Genomic DNA, 14,449 nt, shown 5'->3' with positions numbered 1-14,449 from the left:
AAATTAAAATAACTAAAACAAGAAAAACTTTATTGTGCTAAATATCCCCATCCCTTTGGGTCATTTTCTCTCAATGAGGAACTGAAACCGGCAATGTGTTCAAGGAGTATCACAGATATCAAAACAACATTTGTAGAAAATTATTTACAGTATCTTTATTCATTTTTAAAGCAAACAAAAAAGGAGTCCAACTTGACTCAATTTGCTTAGTTCTTTCTTGGTTGCATGGAGGAAAGTGTTAGTCACTATTTTTCCTTGGAACTTTTATTGTTAATCAGAGGACAACTACTCAATTTAACTGCACATATGGTACAAAAATTTGCCATAGCCATGTTAATTGCAATAGTGTAAAGATTTAAAAACAAATAATTAAAATAGTGGACTTGATGGTAATCTGACATTAGCTCATCAAGTTAACCTAAAACACAAACATGTTTACATAGTTCAGAGGACAATGGAACAATAATTATACAATGCCTATCTAGATCACAGATTTCTTTGTACAAGACATATATACAAAGTTAGGGTCTATAAAACAATAACAGGGAGTTAATACTATGCTGATGTAGAAATATTTTATTTTAAAACAACCAACTCTGTTTATCGTTGTTTCTCCCACATTTCCCAGTACTCTGCTGACTGCATTTCGCTTAAACGGGAAATTGTCCTGTCAAATGCAAACATTTCTTCATGACCAGTGAAAATGTTGGCAGAAGCATTTTCCTAGAACAAGTGCAAAAATGTTAAAACATACATGCGTGAAAGAAAACCTAGGGGAAAATGAGGTGAAGACTTACAGATCCTTTGGAAATTCCCAAGTCATCCATGAGAAGTCGGGACTCATCATCTACATCACTTGAAGCATCAGATACAAACATCGATTTCAAGGGGGCATCTGAACTCACAACAATGCGCACCTAAAAGAAAAAGTACGAGGTTGAAAAAGACTATAGGTCCATACAGTAAGAATCAGAGTTGCGCACTACACTTACTCTGTGGTCATAGAGTGTATCAATCAGCATGATAAATCTCCGAGCTTCAGATTTTTTTTTCAAACTGAGTTGAGGGATGTCACGAATGAAGATTGTATGGAATGCCTGAGAGAGCTGCAAGTAGTCACTAGCACCAAGAGCCTGAAAAACAAAGTCCATTAATAAGAATTTTTTAAACATGAAATTCTTCAATGAAATTATGTACTTTGGTATGACAAACATTACCCTTTCACATAATTCTGCAAAAGTACAGTCCAGAACTTGTCCACAGGTTTTATTAAATTGAACATTTCGGCCCATTATACTTAGTGTTCTTGGACGGATGATATCATTTTCCATGGAACATAAATATTTGAAAATGTTGTCCATCTCAGCATTGGCATTGCATTCAGTTTTTCTGTAGATGGTTAGAAATAAACAATAATTTTAAGTTGTCACCACATTGATATTAATGAATGAATAGCTCTAAAGCAGACTCACACAAAGAAGTTCTTTTCTTTTCCTGGAGTAGATTTTAGCCTGTAGTCAATGCCTGAAGTTAAGCTTAAAACATTGCAGTGGTCCTTTAGGACCTGGATAAATGGAACAAAATTTGAACGTTGCAAGCCATTCTTGTAAAGATCATCAGGAGCTCTGTTGCTGGTAGCCACCACAATCACACCGTTGTTGAAAAGTTCCGTAAAGAGACGTTTCAGAATCATGGCATCACCAATGTCTGTGACCTAGATCCCCACAAAAAATAAGAGGAAGTAAGGGTGTTACATTCAGAAAATCAGGAATTCAGAAAAATAGGAATCATAAATAAAGCAAAAGTGTATACCTGGAACTCATCAAAACAAATAAGCCATGACTGGTTCGAAATCGATCGTGCGACAGGTCGAATAGGATCAAATGGCTGAGGCTTTGTGCTTGAGTGGTCGCGCACAACATGCTTCTTCACATCATGAATGCGGGCATGCACATCTTGCATGAAAGCATTAAAGTGCACTCGTCGCTTTCCATCAATCTGTAACAAAATAGGGTGATAATAAAATCGTTAAATATTCCATGATTTTTCTAGAAGTGTGCCCATGAGAGCACAGAAGTTTAACTTGACTCACTTGACAGCAACCATAGAAAACATCCATGAGCATAGTCTTGCCTCCACCAACAGCACCATACAAGTAAAGGCCTTTGGGAGCCAGCACTTTCTTCTCTTTCCCAAACCATCTGTCAAACACTGAAGATTCAGCTGGTTGATAGTTTTTAATGTCATTGTAGACGTTTTCTAAGGATTGCATGACCTTCGTTTGGTGGTCATCATGGTCAAGTTCGCCTCGCATGACCTGCACAAGAAATTTTAAAAAAGAAAAAAATTATCAACTGCACACACAAGAACAAAAAGAGTTGCCCACTAGAGTGTCAAAGTATTTCGTTAAGCTGTTGAGTAATAATACCTTTTCATGAAGTGCCTCCAGAGGGGAGAGGTTAGGGTTGATGTCATTGTCTTCAACTTGTTTCAAAATTTGTTGCTGATGATAATATGAGCAAATCCTGGTGTAAGACAATTTACTGGAATTGAGCAGGAAGCGTCCAAGCCCCTTCAAGTTTCGACTTTGGATGTGTAACGCCATGACTACTCAGGAATCACAAAAGTGACTTTTATGCCCCTTGCAGACCTGCAATTAGAAAGAAACTTTGCTTACATAGAGCCAAGATACCCAATAAAGGAGGGAGTTCACTGAAGCAATAGAAACACAATTCAATCACTACGAAAATAGGATTTGATGTCATCGACTGACAACTTCCGAACGTGACAAACTAGCAGAAGCAGAAACTAGCAGACACAAGCAGAAGACACACCCGGTGACGACAACGTATTTTTCAGGTGTCACTATCCGGGAAACAATGAAAAATATAGAGTGAGAGTTTGAAACGAAGATGAAACCTTGGATAACGCGACTCGCGTAAATTATCTAAGAAACAGTGAACTTGAAACCCATTTTTGGCATCAGAGAAACGTGAAATAACCTTCACCGCACAACTTGTCTGCGCCCTCCTGCTTTTGCATTCCCGGCCCTCGTCAACAGTGGCACAGAGCGCGCGGCGTTTTGAAAAAAAGGCGGGAAAGGGAAAGGTCACGCGGCCTGAATTTCGTTCCAAAACCCGCAAGAAACGGACTTGAAAGTGAACCGTGCGTGTGTGCAAGTGTAGTACGGAGGCATCGGACGAACCAGCCAAATGAGACTTCGCTCTGTCTCTGTCGCACTCACGGGGCTCTCCGTAAGCGTGCGAGAGAGACAGAGCCACAAACCGATCTTCTAAATGGCTTCTCCCTTCTCTTCTCACCTTCCTTTAAGAAGCAGGCCGATGAGGCTTGACGGCCGCGCGGGGAGCGGGCCGGCGAGGGAAGTCCCAGGCCGGGAAGAGAGCTCGCTCCGTGGACGCCGCAGCAGCCCAAGAACCCCGAGCAGCTCAAGCAGCACTCGGGGAAAGCTTCTACGCGCCTGCTTCTGCTTCTGCTCCGCTCACTGGACCAGGCTGAACGGCCGCACGGTGGTCTGGTGTGACTTGGTGTGACTCGGATCGAAGATGGAAGGCAGCAAGTAGGGGCTCGGCAGTGCCGGTGCGCGTCGCGTCGCGCGGTCCGCGTCCGTCTGAGGCACTGGCACTGAGGCGGTGCGGCGCCCGGCCCGGTCCGGCCCGGCTCGGGCCCCTCGGGCCCCTCGGGCCTAGGCTTGTTTATCGCCGTCCGCTTTGCGGGCCGTTCGCTGCGGACCGATTCCGAGGGGAGGTCTCTCTCTGTCCCTCTCGCACTCACGCGGCGTCACGTAAGGGTGCGAGAGAGACAGGCCGACGAAAACGGCTCCCAGTGTACTGTCGCGGCCGCGACGAGGGGAAGGGGGAGGGGTCCGCGTGGAGGTGGTGCGCGGAGAGAGGGAACGCCACCGAAAGCCGCGTGGGTCGCGCAGCAAGCAGCGCTTCCAGCGCACTCATCCCGAGGGCAGCTCTGTCTTTCTTGCCCTGATACGGGACGCCTCATGAGTGCGAGAGAGACGGAGCGACAAAAAACATTCGGAATCAGCCTGCAGCGGTGACAACGCCTCTCGGACTTTCCTTTTCCAACGCGGCTTCGCGCTTCGCGTGCCTTTCATCCCGCTCTCCGCGTTTTGATGTTTTGGTCTCGTTCGTCATCGCCGTCTCCTTCTCCTCCTTCTCCTCCGCGCAGCCGGCGTATTGTGCTGCGCTGCGCACCGGCCCCGTGCAGGCCCGCCGAGCCACGAAAACAAGCTCGCTTCGGCGCGTGCAAATTATTCTTTTTATTCGCGACAGCGGCAGCCCGGAAGAGGGCACCCAGCACACCGATTCCGCACAGGGCTTCGTCGCTGTCTCTCTCGCACCCAGCGGGACGCCCCATGCGAGCGAGAGAGACAGAGTGACAAAGACCCTGCAGCAGCCTCGCGTGGGACTTCCTCCAGGCGATCAACTTGATTCGGTGCGCCCGGTGCAATCACGCGACACTGGCACTGGCCGCCCGGAACGAATCGCGCCTCGACGCAGAAACCCCCTCCTTGTTGGAGCTTTCGTCGCCCTGTCTCTCTCGCACCCTTACGGGACACCCCATGAGTGCGAGAGAGTCAGGGCGACGAAAACGACTCCCGAAATCAGTCTGGTGATGTGGCGTCGTCGGCGTGCCTTTGGCCGTGTACCGCGGCCCGGCGGACACGTGGTGGAGGCCGGTGGCGGCGCGTCGTCGAAGCCTCGATATCGTGACGATAAGGCGCGGTTCCTGTGTTTGTTTTCATCGCCGTGGCCAGGTCCTACGCCGCCGACGCGCGTCGCGGAAGAAGAAGAAAAAAAGATGGGGGATGTTGTTGCCCGACGATGATCGAGGTGGTGATGGAGGTACTAGACGTCGTCGCCGCCTGCGACAGCGAGGGTAGGCACGCCGCTCCACGCCCGTGTCGTGCCTCGCAGTGTTGCCTACCCGTCACTTCGCAGGCGCTTAGACCGGCGAGCCGGTCCGTATCCTCGAAATAGGTGCTCTGCGCACGAGTTAGTCCGACTATGGCGCTATAGCGGTTGGGCTTGGTGGGAACGAGGAGGAAGAGGCATGGCTGACGCCCGTGCAGATGACCTCTGCGGCCTGCGCCGCCTGCAAACTGATTCCGAGAGTCGGTTTCGTCGCTCTGTCTCTTTCGCACCTGTACGGGACGCCCCACGAGCGCGAGAGAGACAGAGCGGCGAAAACGACTCTCGGAATCAGTCTGCCGTGCATGTCCATGTCCACAGTGTGCGGGGAACCTGACAGCAGCAGCTGGCGCAGCAATTGAATCAATCAGAGAATGCTAAATTGAGGCCCCGGTTAGTCCTGCGGGGACTCGAGTCCGGAATAGACTTGTCGCTCGTCGTCAAGCTCAGCCTCCAGACTCCAGCCCCTCGGCGCGGTCCAGCGCTCTCGTCGTGCCGTCTCTCTCGCACTCGCGGGGCGTCCCGCAGGGGTCGCGAGAGACAGCGCCGGATGCACTGGGGGGCTTCCCAATCACACACCCCGGCGGCGCCTGTAGTGCGACTCCGAACAACGGCGCTTTCGCCGCGCTATCTCTCTCGCACTCAGGGGGCTGTGCGAGCGAGAGAGACAGAGCGACGAAAGCGCCGTTCGGTATCAGCCTAAAAGGTCTTGGCGGACTTCCCTCGACGACGACGGCGCGCCGGCCACGCCAGCAGTGCAGTGTTGGTGTAGTCGGGCCTCCGCGGTCGTCGCTGCAGCACCGCGCCGGCACCGCGCCGGCACCGCGTCGGCGGGGACCTTTTCGCCGGGGTCCGCGGCACGGCAACGCCGGGGCAACGCATGGGCAACGCCGCCACTTGGGCGGCAGACTGATTCCGAGAGTCGTTCTCGTCACGCTGTCCCACTCGCACCCAAGGGGCGTGCCGTGTAGGTGCGAGGGAGACAGAGCGACGAGAACGACTCTCGGAATGAGTCTGCAGGCCGGCGTCGGACTCGTTCTCCTCCTCCTGCTGCTTGTCGTTCGTTGGCAGCGCTGGCAGCGCTCATGACGGTCATGATGTATGACTTCGCAAAAGCCGAGAGCTCCAGCCAGCAGCAGGCGACCGATTCCGAAGAGCGGTTCCGTCGCCCTCTCTCCCGCACCCACGCGGGGCGCCCCGCGAGTGCGAGAGAGAGGGACAGAGCGACGCCAAATGAGCACTGTTGTTCGGATTCAGTCGTCTACAGCGGGCTGATTCCGCGAGCATTGCTTTGGTCGCTGTCTCTCTCGCCCCATGCGTGCGAGAGAGACAGAGCGACGAGAGCGGTGCGCGGAGACGGCCTGCTGCAGGCCCCCCGGTCTGACAAGGCTCTCCTTCACCCGGCAGCACCTCGCGCGGGCGCGGCGCGGGCGAGTGCATGCCGCATGCAGAACCAGACGTTTGCACATTTGCATCGGTGAGCGGCACGGCGCCGCGACGCCAGCGCGCCCGCTAACGAGTTAACGCACTCCGCGCCGCGCAGCGGCCCATCTCACTCATTCCGCGAGTCGTTCGCGTCGCTCTGTCTCTCTCGCACTCATAAGGCGTCCCGTCTGGGTGCGAGGGAGACAGAGCGACGAAGGCGACTCTCGGAATCAGTGTACTGCAGTGCGAAGTGCGCCAGGTGGGCGGTGGGCGGCGCGGCGTGGTCCCTCCTCGAGATGCATGTTCATGCGCTGTTCACGATGCGTTGCCGTGATAAGCACGACTGCAGCACCTCTGGCTAGTGTGTCGTCTGGCGTCCCGGACCGTCCCAGACCGGCCCAGACCGTCCCAGACCGTCCCAGACGGCAGGTCGCTGAGATAGCCGGTCAGAGGTGACGAGCCGGGCCCGGGCCATCACCGCCAGGAGGCCGCCGTGGGGCTGGCGGTCTACACGAAAAAAAAATGACTTCTAATATCAAGAAAAAATAAAACTGTTTTTTAAATATTTTTTTTCTACCCAATCCCTTTTTTTCTCAAATCAAGATTTTTTAAAAAAGGAAGAAAAAACAAGGTAAGAAAAATAGAGAGAAACCTTTTCTGAGTCTATACCCTGAACGGGTGCCGAGGGACGCTGCACTGCAGGAAACTATTGGTGGAGCCTAGGATACTGAGTCTGAAGCTTAGGACCCTCGTTTTGCGCCTGTGCCCAACCTTTCCATTCGGTGTTTTTGTTTAAGTTTGGATAAAACGGAATCGTGACGTGCGACATTCCATAGGTGCGCCTTCGTTTGTTTACGCTCGCACCCCCGCCCCAATCAGGGAATGACCAATCGTTGTAGTATTCCGAGTAATTTTGTTTCTTTTTTGTTCGATTATTCCAGCGGCTGTCTCGCCACCCTCGAGTCCGCTCTTGGCATGGCAGTGCGTGGAAAGGTTTCCCGTTGCTTGCGCCACTGTTGGCCGCCCTGAGGGACTGATTCGGAGAGTCGTTCTCGTCGCTCTGTCTCTCTCGCACTCATGGGGCGCCCTGTGTAAGTGCGAGAGAGAAAGAGCGACGAAAACGACTCGCGGAATCGGTCTTCCGAAGGACTGTGGAAGCCTCTATGGCGCGCAGGCTCGTTCCGAACAGTGCCGTCGTCGTCCTGTCTCTCTCGCACTCGTGGGGCGTCCCGTGGGGGAGCGAGAGAGACAGAGCGACGCAGCGCCGTGCGGAATGAGGCCGCTGCCCAGTGGCGTGCCAGTGGCGTGCCAGTGGCCCGGCGGGGCGTCGCGAGGCGCGAGGCGCTTCACTTGATTGGGGCGTGGGCGCCGCGTGGCGAGACGGTGCGGCACAGTCCTGCCCAAGAAGTGACTTCCGTGCCGTCGTCGCTCTGTCTCTCTCGCACTCATGGACAAGGGGCGTCGCGCGGGGCCGCGAGAGAGACAGAGCGACGGAGGCGACTCTCCGGAATCACTCGGCAGGGTGTCCCAGGTCTTGTCCAGTCTGCCCCGGCAACAGCAACAAGCGGTGCCAAACCCGTACAGCGACCGAGACACAGAAGAGCGACTGCGCACATTGTTAAATTTTGACAAATCTCCTTTTAAAGGGAGGATCCTACAGGACGGGTCGTTTTAGGGGTGATTAGCCTGCTATCCCCTTTACCTCCAAGCACCCAGAGTTGGTTTAGTGTCTGGGTTTTGGGGGAGGGGGTGGCATTAGTGATTGGCTGCGCCCCCGATCAGATCTCCAAAACACCTGTTGATAGTCAACCCGCAACCCACCCCACCCCTCCCCCTCACTCAAGCAAAAGCCTTAAAATCATCCTCTGGGTTCCCACTGGGACTGGAGTCCTGGACTGGTGCTCGGCGACACACATCTCCGAGCCGAACCGGACCCGCGCACTGTCACCACGCCGTCACCTTGGCTGGCCTTGACTCCCGCCAAGGCCACTGGCTCCTGAGATGATCCCATCCAGACACACTTATCTAGCCACGCCACCGGCACGCCCCCGCCACGCCACCTACCGCCCCGCCCCGCCCCGCCCCGCCTCACATGTGACCACAGTCCGGCTCGGCGTCGGCGCGCGGCCACCACGCGGTCCACCGCGCCACTGGGTGAGGTACGCCCCTCTAAGCCTCTCTGCACGGCCTCTCGACCACGACGCCGGTCGCCAGATCCACGCGGGCCAGGAGTGCCAGCAGACCGATTCCGAGAGAGCCGTTTTCGTCGCTCTGTCTCTCTCGCACTCATACGGATCGCCGCACGAGTGCGAGAGAGACAGAGCGACGCGAACGACTCTCGGAATCGGTCTGCGGGAGTGCCGCTGAGTGGCGCGGCGAAAGGAAAGGACGCCACTGTACGACATTTCCCCAACAGTGGGGGCCCAGGGCCCTTCTTGACCGGCTATCCCGTAAATGGGCGGGCCGTCCACTTCGATCCCAGCTGACTGACTCCGAGAGTCGTTTTCGTCGCTCTGTGTCTCTCGCAACTTTACGGGACGCCCCAGGAGTGCGAGAGAGACAGAGCGACGAAGGCGAGTCTCGGGATCGGCGCGCAGGCCCGGCTTTCGAGAGGAGTGGCTGGCGCTATCAAGCGATGCACTGCACTGTGCACTGCGCTGCTGTTGGTACCTTCTCTTCAAGGTAACTTCAAGGAACCTTCCAGCCTGGAAGCGAGGCAACTTCTTTGCCCCCGTAAGTAGGCTAAACGCACCGCTTTACCCCCTTACCCCCTTACTTTACTTCGCACCTGCATGGCTGAAAGGTAGACGGGTACAACTTCACAATTATTCCTGCGACAAGCAGCGCCATGGTTTCGCACATCTATTCCTCCTCGTTTTCCTTCTGGTTTGCGGCCGTAGTGAATTAATTTGCCGCGCGACCCTTCTGGTGCTTCGTGCTCGGGCACGTGTTTTGATTCGTTGCTGTTGTTGTTTTTGTTGTTGTTGTTTTTGTTTGTTTTGCAGAACCGCCACCAAGCTCCAGCCGATCCACGGCGTACCTGGGCGCGGCGCGGCGCGGCGTGGCGCCTCTCTTGCCGTTCCGAGTGTAAACATGACCTTGTCGCGCCGACGGGGCGTATAGTGTAGAAAAATAAACTTGAGAAGCCGCTGTCCGGACGAAAATATTTTATGTCCCGGAAAAAGGTTGGCACAGTACGTCCATTAGATTAGGCATTCCCTTAACAGAGATGTAATCTCGATGTACTTGCGTTGCAGCGGCGGTGGTTGGTGGCGTTTACGGATTGAACGTTCCGCGTTCGGGGTCGCCTATTTTTACAGTGTGGGCGTGAACGGGAGCTGGTCCCTCTGCATGCTTTCCTTTTCCTCGGCGTGAGTCACCGCGCTGCGCCGCGCTGGGACTTCCCTCGGCGGCGCCTCGCCTCGACCCGCTCGGTGGGTGGAAAGGAAACCGATGGAAAACTCCCTTCTGTCTTTGCCTATCGCCGCACGCGATCGGCCTACAACCTGATTCGGAGAGCCAGTCTCTGTCTCTCTCGCACTCATGAGGCGTCCCGTGCAGGTGCGAGAGAGACAGAGCGACAAAAACGACTCTCGGAATCCGTCTGCTGCTTATAGTGGCCAGGCCGATAGAGGGCGCCACTTTCTTCGGGTCGCCTGCCGAGCGATTCAGAGGGGTCGTTTCGTCGCTCTGTCTCCGTCACACTCGTGGGGCTCTCCATCGGGGTGCGAGGGAGACAGAGCGACAAAGCGCTCGGCAGGCTGGAGCATACCGCAGCGCTGGCCTTGACAGTGGCGGCAAGGCTGCACCCACACAGTGCGGTTCTCTGTGTCTCTCTCGCTCTCATAGAGTTTTCCGTAGGAGTGAGAGAGACAGAGCGATGGTACGCACTGTTCGGAATCTGGCAGAGATTAGGCCACCCACACCGGACACTAGCGTGTGCAGAAATCATGAAAAAAAAAGAACGGGTTGGGGGTGAAGCTATTTGTTTGCCTACCTTCTGGCGGAATGTATCACTATTTGTCTACTTTCGAGGCTTTTCCACGAGAGAAGGGCATTCTTTTCTGTACGCTGTCTAGTGCCAAAATGAGGAGCCATGAAGCCCCTTACCACCTCCTCCTCCCCCTCCCCCCTTTTTCGTTCGAGGGGCTGTGCTGCTGTGAATGCAGTGACGCACACCCGCGACCCGCGAGCCGAAAATACCAAGCAGATTGTAAAGCCGTGGTGTCGATAAACGATATCGCCTTTACTCCATGCCACTGCTGCCGCCGCCGTGGCCGTGCCCAGCGGCGTGGCCTGGCGTGGCGCACCCGACCGGGGTACACTACACTGGTGGTGCACAGCATCTCGCTGGTTCCGCGAGGCGTTTTGTCGTTCTGTCTCTCTCGCACCTACCCGTCGCCTCATGTGAATGAGAGTGCAAGAGAGGCAGAGCGATGAAAACGACTCTCGGAGTCAGTCTGCTGCCTGGAGATATTGGCAGTGGTCCAAGGGTGGTCCCAGGCCCAAAACGGGGAAGGGACATGTGCCAGGGGAATGCCCAGGTCCAGATGATGCGCCCTTGAGAGTGGTCTTCAGAGTCAATCCGCAGAGTACACAAGTGTTTTCTAACATAAAAGTTGAATTAAATTAGGTACTTCGTGCCTCCGTGCCCCACCCCCCTCTCCCCCTCGCACGAACCGATACCGCCCCGGACACACGGGCCGCTCGCGTCACTGGCGGTGTTTTTCTCTCCCCCAATCAGCGTGTCGTGTTTGCGATTACGTTGCCCGGCCCTATTACGAGCACCATGTCTCCCGCGACGAGCGGATCAGTTCAGCGGGGGGCCGCGGGGTCAGGGGTCAGGTCACCGACGAGGAGCGCCGGCTGGGAGTGTGGGAGCCAGCAATCGAAATTCTCACCTCTGTGGTGGTGAAAATCGAAATTCTCACGACCTTAGTGGTGAGAATCGAAATTCTCACGACCTTAGTGGTGAGAATCGAAATTCTCACGACCTTAGTGGTGAGAATCTCACGTGCACGCCCAGCCGACCGCGGCACGAACTGCGCACTGATCCGATGTACAAGAAAAGCTGACTTGGATCGAGGCTGCTCAACTTGCCGCAGATATAGAACAGTCACCGTCGAAAAAATTAAAACGTAGTGTGACCCATTTTCTTTTTTGTCTGTTCGATCTAGTCGTAGTAAACAAGCCACCGGGATCGCAGCTAGTCTTATCGATGCTCTCGAGCACGGAAGGACCTGTGCGTGAGCGCGGCTTAGATTCCGGTGTAAGCCCCTCGAGGTGATAAATAGTGGGGCCAAACAAAAACTGATCATGTTTTTTCGGACTCGTGTCGTTTTATTCGGACCTATGTTCTTCTGCCGCGCGTGGCCGTAGCTCTCATCGCGGTATTTGCGAATAGAATCATCTTCGCTGTCATGTCTTCTGCAGAGGAGTACGCGGACTCGACGAGTGCGAGAGAGACCAAGGGCCTCACGCCGAAACGGTTCATATTATCTTTTTGAGGCAGTGGCTGGCACGAAACCTCAGAATCGGCTTTTTGCTGCACGCCCTGTGCGTTGGAGTTCAAACGCCAGCTGTATCAACCGAACGACTAGCCTGGTGGCGATGCATTTCGAATCACCGTTTTTCAGGACAAAGGCTGGTTTGCTCTGGCAGGCAATGTCCTCGAAGAGTAATTTCGACGCCCCACAAACTATTTCTGATGCCCCATAGAGACTTTTTGATGTTCCACCATCTGGTATCCCACAGCCTATGTTTTATGTCCCCCAGAAAATTTGTAATTTCCTACAGAGTACTTTTCATGTCCAACTGACTATTTTTGAAATCCTCATAAATAAAAATTTTAACGAATCTCTTATAGTTAGTTCAAAATTACCGCAGAAGGACACTATGGAATTAAACGCATCATCTGCTCTCATATTTGAGCTTATCTCGCTCAGTTAACCTTCTTTTTTTTTAAAAAAAAAAAAAGAAAAAGTAACAGGAACCGTACTTTTTTTTTTTCAAGAAAGTCATTTCTTGCGTGCAGTACGACACTGTGCACTGTGTTTTTCATTTCGCTGATGTAAGCCTAACGACGGCCATCTCCTCGATCGTCGTCGACACTGGCAAGCCTGGCACCACGTGGCCTGGTGTGGTATGGCTTGAAAAGAGAGGGGGGGGACAGAAGCAGCTTTTGTTTGGAGATAATGCAATTGATTAGTATTATATTTGCCGCGCGCGGTGGACTCTGACCCGCCACGTACGAATACGAGATACCGCCACCATATCAGCCTCCCAGGGGGTCTTCGAACGCGTCGAAAACCTTTTGAAACGCGTTTCCTGAAACAAACAACCCGTGGGGGATATATGTATTGAGTTACAGCCGAGGACCGAACCTTTGTTCAGTTATCGAGCAATTATAAATTGGGCAACATCCAGCCAAACACGTTCACGGGTACGGTTTACTTCTGGATCCATTGCTGAAGAAGCTCACGACAGAAACTATATACCGAAAGAATTTCGATTATTTCATTGAAGGATTGGCTGGTGCAACACAACTTTCAACTCCTGTCCATCTTCGTCAGGATTTCAGACCAAATTTCAAAAAAATTCTTTTTGCGCTTGTGCGTAAAGTCTCACACAATTTTGCGCACGCGTTCATTTAAGCTCAAATTCTCGCGAAATTTCGGTTGACTTTGTGCGATTTTACGTTAAATTTCCACACGCACTGAATTCTGGCCGCATATGTAAAACTGCTGTTATTTCGTTGGTAACGTAATCCGTGCCGTACAACGGTCTCCTTTGTGCTGGCCCGGACTACGGACTGGCGGTTCGGTGGCGGCAGGCCCTTGTTTGCACGGGGAGGCGCGCGGGGTGGCCGACGATGGCGGAGTCCGTGGGTCCGCGTTCACGACGAGTACCTCGTTGACCTCCGCTGGGTGTGGGTGCCAGTGCCGGATCCAGAGGTGGCCTAAAAAGGGGGGAGGGGAGTTCAAAGTATCACTTTTTGCCTACCTTTCAGGCGAGTCAAGAAAGGTCAAAGAGAGGACAATTGTCTTTTTTTGACCCCCTGCTCCTCCTTCTCTCAATACGCGCTTGCTCGGTGCACTGTTAGTTTGGCCTCGGCGGCGCGGGCCTGAGGCCGACGGCACGGGACGCTTCTGGACGCGCGACGTTATCTCTCAGCCTCCGGCTCGTCTTGCAAGTCGCGATAAACCGAGAAATCGAGAAATCGGGAACGATTTGGAAGAACGGTGCAGTGTGCGCATAGACATTTCAGACCCTCACCCCTTGCCTTGTGCAGAGTGCAGACACTATTCCGACTTTGTTTTTGAAATTGCACGAATCCGCTCCGTTACTGCATTTGTTCAATTTTGTACGGTTTACTGTGCCTGTACGCCCCTTGCGGCACCTTGCCGCTGCGCCGTGCGTGCAGGCAACCCAACGGACTGGGGAAGGCACCTGGGCTGCGCGTTGGGAGGCCTACCTCCACGGCGGCGGTGGTCGCGGCGCGCCGCCGGTCCACGCTTCGCCAGGTGAGTTACCGGACTCGACAGTGGCGTGGCGTTCCGGTTCCGAACCCCCCAGGCCGTGCGATTGTCGTTGTGGCTCTCGCCTCTCACGATAAGTCAAGTTTTTTTACACTCCACGGGGAAGATGACAAAAACGCGGCCGTCGCGGCAACATCGCGACATGGCCGCCTGTCTTCCGGACGAACTGCATCGCGAGGAGCACGCCGCCAGCACGCCGCCAGCACGCGCCACCCTGCACGCCGCCCTGCCGCCAGGCCGCACAGTCGCACGGCCAAATAACGAAAACGACAACAGCAGCAACAACCATAATGGCAGTATACAGTGGGGCGGTGCCGTGGCGTGCCCTGCGGCCGGGCCGGCCGGGGTGAAGGAACGCCTGCAAAGCGCGGGGCAGCAGGCACTTGATGCGGCGGAACTCTGTCTCTCTCGCACCCCCACTGTGGGACGCACGCCCCCTGTGAGTGCGAGAGAGACCGCAGAGCGACAAAAGCCCTGTTCGGAATGGGCCAGCGACCAGCTCGAGGACCCCGGCAACCTAGCCGGCGGCAGGCAGGCAGGCAG

The 14,449-nt window shown here is 54.2% G+C and overlaps 1 protein-coding gene across 7 annotated transcripts; it reads right to left on the bottom strand.

Moving 5' to 3' along the window:
* Positions 1-133: 133 nt before the first annotated feature.
* Positions 134-3,645, bottom strand: LOC117649841 (putative ATPase N2B). 7 transcript variants are annotated; one of them, XM_034392987.1, is made up of 9 exons: positions 3,321-3,645; positions 2,429-2,650; positions 2,093-2,317; positions 1,813-1,998; positions 1,473-1,714; positions 1,218-1,389; positions 993-1,133; positions 798-917; positions 601-723 (listed from the first exon to the last, which is right to left on the bottom strand). In XM_034392987.1, exons 2-9 carry the CDS (start codon positions 2,603-2,605, stop codon positions 601-603), a joined length of 1,386 nt encoding a protein of 461 aa, XP_034248878.1. In that variant the 5' UTR covers positions 2,606-2,650; positions 3,321-3,645. The 7 variants fall into 7 exon arrangements, with proteins under 7 accessions (XP_034248877.1, XP_034248878.1, XP_034248879.1 ...); XM_034392988.1 differs by lacking the exon at positions 3,321-3,645 and adding an exon at positions 2,920-3,049; XM_034392990.1 differs by lacking the exon at positions 3,321-3,645 and adding an exon at positions 2,835-2,969.
* Positions 3,646-14,449: the final 10,804 nt, after the last annotated feature.

Source organism: Thrips palmi, unplaced genomic scaffold, assembly GCF_012932325.1.
Source record: "Thrips palmi isolate BJ-2018 unplaced genomic scaffold, TpBJ-2018v1 HiC_scaffold_4, whole genome shotgun sequence".
Lineage (NCBI taxonomy): Eukaryota > Metazoa > Arthropoda > Insecta > Thysanoptera > Thripidae > Thrips > Thrips palmi.
Note: the sequence above shows the minus strand (reverse complement) of the source record. Positions and strands in the feature narration are given on the sequence as shown.

Excerpts from the sequence above, each read along its gene's own strand:
- LOC117649841 (XM_034392987.1), bottom strand. The coding sequence starts at position 2,605 with ATGGCGTTACACATCCAAAGTCGAAACTTGAAGGGGCTTGGACGCTTC. Across the intron at positions 918-992 it reads ATACACTCTATGACCACAGA|GTGCGCATTGTTGTGAGTTC; the intron begins GTAAGTGTAGTG and ends TTTTTCTTTTAG. Across the intron at positions 724-797 it reads TGGGAATTTCCAAAGGATCT|GAAAATGCTTCTGCCAACAT; the intron begins GTAAGTCTTCAC and ends CACTTGTTCTAG.